The 7834-nt window shown below is 40.7% G+C and overlaps 2 protein-coding genes across 3 annotated transcripts in view; both read left to right on the top strand.

The window, feature by feature from the left end:
• strn4 (striatin, calmodulin binding protein 4) overlaps positions 1 to 3753 on the top strand; it is a 16361-nt gene extending 12608 nt beyond the window's left edge. Inside the window, exon 18 of the mRNA XM_023407556.2 lies at positions 549 to 3753. The gene's annotated coding sequence lies outside the window, so the exon portion shown is untranslated. The remainder of the gene's footprint in view (positions 1 to 548) is intronic.
• A 1380-nt stretch (positions 3754 to 5133) lies between these two features.
• Positions 5134 to 7834, top strand: part of prkd2 (protein kinase D2) — a 31983-nt gene continuing 29282 nt past the window's right edge. Inside the window, exons 1-2 of one of the 2 annotated variants that reach the window (XM_023407553.2) lie at positions 5134 to 5312; positions 5404 to 6167. In XM_023407553.2, the coding sequence (XP_023263321.1) occupies positions 5844 to 6167 (324 nt within the window). In that variant the 5' untranslated portion in view covers positions 5134 to 5312; positions 5404 to 5843. Of the gene's footprint in view, positions 6168 to 7834 lie in introns of both variants that reach the window. The other variant, XM_023407554.2, reaches the window with a different exon arrangement.

Genomic DNA, 7834 nt, shown 5'->3' with positions numbered 1-7834 from the left:
GGGGTGCGAGACAAGGACTGTTGGAGTTTTACTAATTTTGAGAAGGCACACGCAGTGAGATGCAGAGCAGTGTGAGCTCTGAGTCCATCAAGATTAAAAGATTAAGAGATTAAGCTGTAGAACTCCTTACTCTCAACACACACTCCTGAATATAACATGCTTTATTCCATTATCATAAAAAAATAAATAAATCAAATATTTAATCTTAATGGAGCACTTCGTGAAATTTATCCATAAAGATCAGTTTATTAGTCATGGTGCGTACGGCTTAGCCTGTTGAAAAGAAATTTATATAATCTCTTCTGTGCCTCAGAGGTTATTTTCCTTCATATTTTTGACAGAAAGCCATCAAGGGTAATTTTTTTTTTAATGCGATTTCTTTTTATCTTGTTGGATTAAAACGCTAAATTGATTAAAAATTTGAGATGTTTTATTAGATGGGATCCAATATCTTTTACCTTTTATGTTGGTGTCATGTGCAGATCTGAACGTCTAACTGCTGGTCTAACTTGTGTTTACCTCTTTTTTTTTTTTTTTTCTGCCTTTAGAGTCCTACAACCACAACTGGGCCAAAAGAGACTGAAGACTACAGTGGACAAATTTCACCTGCTTACACACACACATACACAAACACACACACTTGTCCTGCACCCCACTGGCTGGGTCATCGCCACAGGACGTCACTTCCACTCGATTCCTCACTGTTCTCTGATGCCTCAGTGACTTCTTGTAATACTAATCACTGCTTTTTTAAAACTTTAACTGCTCCGTTTTCAAGTAATCATATCTGGAGTAACACTTTTCTACACTACAATATTTTGCTCTGCTATTTTTTTTTTTTTTTTTTTTCAGTCTGCCAATGGTTATTACAAAGCACCGTGTGTGTGTTTGTGTGCTTGAACTGCTGACACACTACCAACATTTCACAGAGAACCACAGAGGAAACACTCGCACTGCACAGCGCACACAACGCATAAATGCACCGTCGCATTTCATTTGAGACCTTTTTTTAATAGCTGAAAGATTGCTTGTTTCTAACATACACATGTAGACATGATTTAAAACAGTAACTTGCTCCCAGTGTCGGCGGAAAACACCTGACCAACCTCTGCATTGGGAATCAATGTATTACATTCCAAAGACTCCAGGGTTAGAGTGTGTGTGGTGTCGTATTTTGGGGTTGGAGAATGTTTAACTTAGCTGTGTGTGATGTGAGGAGGCACTAGGCAGTCGCTAACCAGTGTTGAACAGATAGCTTTAATTTCAACTTTATCGCCAAGACACCAAGTCTCATTTTCTGTCTGAGTATTATAGCGTCCCCATGATTCTGCCTCGAATGTGTGTGTGAGATTAAATGTCACTCTGCTGTACAAGATAAATGAACATATTTACGCAATCACGGTCCATTTCTACAGATGTACAGTTTGAGGTCGACTCTGCAGACTGATGCTGGCACACCGTATTAACCAGCTAAAGATTGATACCATGACAACACAGTGGGAAGTCTATAGACTACAGAGGTGTGAGGCCAGTTTGTATGCGCTCAACAAATGACACACGTGGTGTCATTTGTTGCTTTTTTTTCTTTTCTTTTTTACTGTACAGAAGAGTGTGTGTGTGTGTGTATATGTGTGTGTGTTTGTAAATGCACTAGTTAAATCACGGTGCTATGAAAGACCTCGTCAGTCTTGAGTCAGAATCAGGGACCTGTTTTGTGTGTGTGTGTACGTGTGAAAAAGAAAGACTGTGTGTGTGTGCGTGTGTATAGATGTACATCGAGTGAATCATCTTTTTCAATGACATTTCATTGTTGGATCATTTCATAAACTCTGGTCACATTTCAGAATGAACAGTCGCTGGTAATGTTTCTCAGAGGGATGTGAATAATGCCTGAGGAGTGTGTGGAGCTGGTGATAATGATATTACAGTGAAGACCACATGGGCTGAAATGGTTTCCTCAGATGAGAGCTGTTCAGATCATTTGTTTAAGTTCGCCTTGAAGTTGGTTGCCCGTTGGTCGGCGTGTATTTAACCGTGCTTTGGAAAAAAAAAAAAAAGCTTCACCTTCAGTTGTGTGTTGAGGTTCCCTCTTCTTGTTTGACGTGCATCAGTTGCACAGTAGCACATTACCCAGAGAGCTGATGACGTGAAGCTGGTCTCCTCTTTCTGAAGAGACCTGCTAGAAGAAATAACTCCAGGGGTTTAAAAAGTTTAAAAAAGAAAGAAGTAGAAAGTCCATTTTAAATTCAACCACTTTTGTCAGAAAGATAAAAGGAAAGTATTTATTCAAGATGTGTAGGTGTAAGTAACAATGATTCAGCACCTGATCTGTCTGATCTGTTAAGGTTATGCAATTTTGAGAATAACCCAGAGAACATTTGTCTTAGGTGGAAACATTGTTCCTTTGAGACACCTCACATCTACGTATCTGTGTCCTGTGTTTACACTGATAACTGCAGGACACATGTTTGTTTGCTTTAGGTGAAAGTTGCCCCCCTCAACAGCTGACCTGATTTCAAATAACTTGACCGGTAATGTTATTCTATTACCTCAAGAAGACTGATAAAAAATCTGGTGTCAAATCAGTTGTCAAAGGGGCAACCCTCCTGTTTCTCATCTTCCTCCTCTTCCTCCTCCTCTTCAAGAGTACAGGGTCACACTAGGGGTCGGACGTCAGATCTAAAAGTTGAAAGTATCCTAGAGGTAAACACTCCTCTCCTCATCACTGGGGACACTAGCATTTATAGTTCAGATTTTTATTTTATTTTTTTCTCTCAAACAGGGTGGTGGACTGTTGTCTGAGATCAGACAGCATGTTATCCCGTTGTACATCTTTTCTTTGACATGAGTCTTGTCAAAGAGAACAACCAGGTGCAACTACACGATTGCACTGCTGCTGGGCACAACGTCCTGAAATCACATTGGGATACTATTTGGCTCCACGTTGCACTACATCTAATAGTGGATGCTGTGAGTAGACAGACAGGGTGCAGGGATAATGTTTTGAAGGTATTTCTAATACAATCTGGAGTAAATACTACAAAGGTGGAACCTGCTGTGGGTCACAGTGTTTTGATAGTGAGAGTTACTGATGTTTTTTTTTTTTGTTTGTTTTCACTCTGAGCTACTGTGTCCCCTCTCTGAGAATAAAAGACAAATCAGTATGACACATCAAAAAAGAAAAAGAAATCAAAACAGAGGTTGTAAATGATGACTAGAGATGCCATTATGTGCTGTAAATGTCCATCATTTCCTTGTTTTCTTTCTTGCATTTCTTTTCTTTGATTATGAATATGATTATTAAGATGTAAGAATACTGTAGTATCATAAGTGAATCATTCTTCCTTGCTAGGCATAGAACTTGCTTGTGATTGATAATGGCAATGTATAACTTGTAAAAAAGCAAAAACGATTAAAAAACATGAAAAATGAAAAAAATAAGTTTAAAAAAAAAAAATCTGTTACCAGTCAGAGGCCAAGGTAAAGGACTCTCATTTCTTTGTGTTTTTATTTTTTTATTAGCAATTTATCACTGTGTGATATTTTGTACATCATATTAAGCTGTATTCAAACAATTTCCTCTAACTACAAGGGATAAGAGACCTGCTTTTTATTAATTTTGTTTTATTATATATTTTTGAACTGCATTCTAGCTTGTATCAAATGACTTTCTCTTTTTGTTTACGGGTTCCCTGTTGTATGTCATTAAGGAAGAAAAAACAAAAAATGAAGATTTTGTACAGTGAATTGAAAGTTCTGTTTTGTGTTGTCTTTCTTGCTTCCCCAGGGGTAACAAACAAAAAAAAACTACCATAAGTTAAGAAATGTCATCTGTTACATGTATGAAAATACACAGTAGAAGAACCCTCATAGAATAATACTGATACTCATACAACTCATAAATCAGACATTTTTGACCGTCTGCCTTAGATATAAAGAAACTCTTATTTGTCTTTTTTGTCTGACCCACGGCATCAGGCCCTGTGTCAACCACCCAACTACTAAAACACTACAAACTAAAGTGTATAACCCACCAGCTTCAGTTGCCCTGTCCCACCACTGGCTCTGCATGTAATTCTCCACAGAAGATAACCACAACATTATAAAATCTTCAGGTCTGAATATTCTATATTTTCAGATCATGGATGAGTTAAACTTTTAAAACTTTAAAGATCATTATCTTGGCACTATTAACATCAAATCTCCAGTTGAAATAGACAACAAAGCAGCTCTATGGCCACATCTCTACTATATCCAACTATACCAAACACTGCCCTCTTGTGGTGGAAAGTAGAATCCCAGCAAACGTTTTGTTTGCAGTAGCTGAGCCATCAGTCTCGTCACATCACTAATACAACTGAGTGCAGTTATCTGTGGTTAATTTGTTTTAATGAATTGATAATTGTGAGAGTGCTTCACAGAGAGAATCACTATATAACAGTCCCAGGAAGAAGATAAGCTGAAGAGGATGAACTTCATGTGGTTAGTGAGTTTCAATATTACCATCCAGGGCGGCTTTCATGGCCAAAGATAGAAAGTCAGTATTTTTGCATGCTTTCTATTTGAGATGAGACGAGCGGTGCAGAGTCACAGCGGTGCTGATACCTAGCCTGATTTCTAAGCATGCTGTATATTCTGCTGTATGCAAAGTACTAGTAACTTGCCATAACAGTTCCCTATTTTACTGAAATCTTCTGTCAGCTTTGCATAAAAAACATCTCAGCAATAGGAGTGGTCTTACTCTGCAGTATGGGAGAGTTGTGTCAGTTAAAAATTCAAAGAGATAAGGTGTCACAGATTAAAAACAAGGCAGGAAATAGTTTCACAGAGGGACTAGAAGGAGGCTGAAGCAGTAAGAGGGAAGATGAGGAAGAGATGGGAGGGTTTTGGAGCGTGGAGCTGCCCCCTCAGGCAGTGTAAGAGGATCTTTACTGGCCTTGACTCAAGGAGGGAGCAAACAAGTCGAATAACCCTAAACCAAGGAAGGGAGTGAGAAAGAGGAAAGGGAGGAGGGGGAAGCTTGGGAGCATGGAGTCAAAGGGGCGGGACTTTCTGAGAGCCTATTGGTTTCAGGTTGTGTCAGTCATTTCACTTCCTCCTTGGCTGTGGCAAGATCATAGATGAGAGGGCAGGAGGGAAGGGGAGAGGGAGGTACCCTCCGACAGATCTCTCTCTCTCTGCTTTTTCACAAAAAACGCTGAACAGGGGCTGAAACTGAAACAGGGCAAGACTCGTAAACGGAGTGCTGTCTCTTGTTCTCCTTCTTTCTCACAGTTTCCTGTTTAAGGAGGCCATTTTGTAACTTAACTGGGGTAAGAGCACAACAAAGTTTGGCATTGTTTTTGTTTTTTCTCTCCCATGGCCAGGAGTTTCACAATCAACTTTGGACTTTCTCCTCTGCAGAGCAACTTCTTTTGGACAAGGGAGGTGAAGGAGGGGAGAAGGTGGAGGAGGAAAGGCAGCAGGGGGGGCGGTTTTCTCCCTCAGAGTATCTTTCTTTCATGAGTCTCGTACACATATTGCTCATGCTTGTCATGCCTGGACAATAAAAGAAGTCTGACGACGAGAGAGCGTGACAGAAGAGGCAGAAAGGAGGAAAAAGCGCCGCTTCCTGGATAAGGATTTCTTCCTTGATCCACTGGGAGGGGGTGGACACAGGACACAGAGGAACTGGGACTCTTGTGTGTGTCCATGTTTCAGTGTGTTTGTGTGTGTGTCCCTCTCTCCTCCGCTGAGACAGTTTGAATGAGAGTGGGTTTTTAGAGAACTCTAGACCTCACCTGGGCGTGTGTTTGTGAGTGTGTGTGTTGAGAGCTTCTGGCAGCCAGCAGACAGGACTCTGTATGGCTAACGCTAGCCCTTGTATGCCCTCAGGGGCCATGGCCCAGGTCTTCTTTCCTCCCGTGGGCTCCTCACCACCGGGCTCAGCTGTGATACAGCAGACCCCCATATCCATGCCCTCTATGCCCGCTCAGGGTGGATTTCCTGTGATGGACCTGATACCGTTGCAGGGTCCTGGCGGGGCTGTGATGCCCTCAGTGCCTCCCACTCCAGCAGGGGTGTCCTTCATCATCCAGATTGGCCTGACCAGAGAATCTGTCCTGATGCCCCAAACTGCTGACCTGGCCTATGTGAAACAAATCGCCTGCTCCATTGTTGACACCAAGGTAGGAAACGTGTGAGTGTGTGTGCCTGTGCGTGCGTGTGTGTGTGTGCAGACCAGAGAGGCTGTCGTGTCCTGTATAACTGGGCATATGCTTTCTCCAGGTGGAAAGCTGTTTCTGTGCAAGGCCTTCAAGCCACATGTGTCATATCTGTTTTGAAGTTGTTTGTCAGATGACCACTTAAATTTGTGCATTTCTCTCTCTTTCACTCTCTTTGTCTGTGTCCCTGTCTCCCACAGAAACCTCTGTTTACACTACACTGTTCTCATAGGTAAATGAAAGGGTTTCAACATGCAAGCAGACAAAGTGTTTGAACAGAGAGCTGTGACAGACTCTGAGGAAATGTACAAAATGTCACATTTTTGCTTTGCTCTAATTATAGCAATTAGCATTTTTCCCTCACACAGTTGGAAAAGAACACTGTGTTCAATTAGGCTTTGTTATGCCACATCTAACACAGCAGACTAGCAGAGAGATGTTTGAGGGGCTTAGTGTTTGAGGCAGGGGCACAGTCACCCATGGGCAGAACGTATGCTACACATGAAACAGCGGTTAAACAGAGGAAATCCAGCTCAATGATTGCAGTACTGTACCCCTGAAATGTGACGTTATTTCATTTAACCTTATTAGTGAGAAGAAGAAAGAAGCAAGCATGTCTCAACATGCAGGGAAACAAACAGATCCACTTGTTGAGGAGCACTTTCACTTTATTTTCAACCAGTCATACAGGCTGTAAGTGTGAAGCCAGTCAGTGAATAGTCTTGGGGAATATCCTAGTGCAGATCAGGTGTGATCAGCATATACAATATAATGTATAATATGCACAATGCTCTTATCTGTCTGCAGGAAAAGTCCTCAATGTCTCTGATCTTTCTACCTTTTAACATGTCAAAAGTCCCTTTCACTTCTCCTCTTGCAACTTCAGAAGTTTTGCATTTCATGCCAAAAGAACACAGTCGCCCAAAAGTCTCTTTGCTGAGCGCTTCATTGATTCTTTCTTTCTTTCTTTCTTTCTTGCTTTCTTTCTTTTCTTTAGTTGATCATCTTTCAGTTGTAGGTTTGTATTGCCCAGGATTGCCTTAAATCTTTCTAATGTACGAGGCCATAAATCAGGCCCAAACATACCTGCCCAAACATCTTTGATAATGCCTTGGCTTTTGGTTTTGTGTGTGTGTGTGAGCATAATGTTTTTTTTCTGACTCTAAGCCCGACACTAAGTTCTCTACAGCTTGGACTTTTCTTCTTTCACCTGTATTCACTGTGTTTTTACACAGATGCACCAGCATCACATTTTTGACAACTCAAAGTGATACCAAAGTATTTAAAATGTGGCTCTCAGAATTGTAACTTTATTGAACAATGGTCACAATTATTTTTCAAATATTAGTGCAATTACCAAAAGTGAAAAGGGCTATCATTCAAAAGATTTGCAACCTCTCCACTGTATTTTACATTGCTTTGTGGTGTAAAACACAACACTTAATTTCTCAGGAGGAAGTAGGTAAAAGACCTGTGAGAATAATATCTTCAAACAGATTTGTCTTCTCCAATAAACTAAAAGATAAAACTTCAAAACAAACATGTGCACGGTTGGGTAGGTGAAGTAGTGACATCCTCTTTGCAACAGGAAGCAATGAGTGTTATGGGAAATATGGTTTTTATTTGAAAAC

This window comes from Seriola lalandi, unplaced genomic scaffold (assembly GCF_002814215.2).
Source record: "Seriola lalandi dorsalis isolate HSWRI2012SDOR001 ecotype SW California unplaced genomic scaffold, Sedor1 jcf7180002054338, whole genome shotgun sequence".
NCBI lineage: Eukaryota > Metazoa > Chordata > Actinopteri > Carangiformes > Carangidae > Seriola > Seriola lalandi.
Note: the sequence above shows the minus strand (reverse complement) of the source record. Positions and strands in the feature narration are given on the sequence as shown.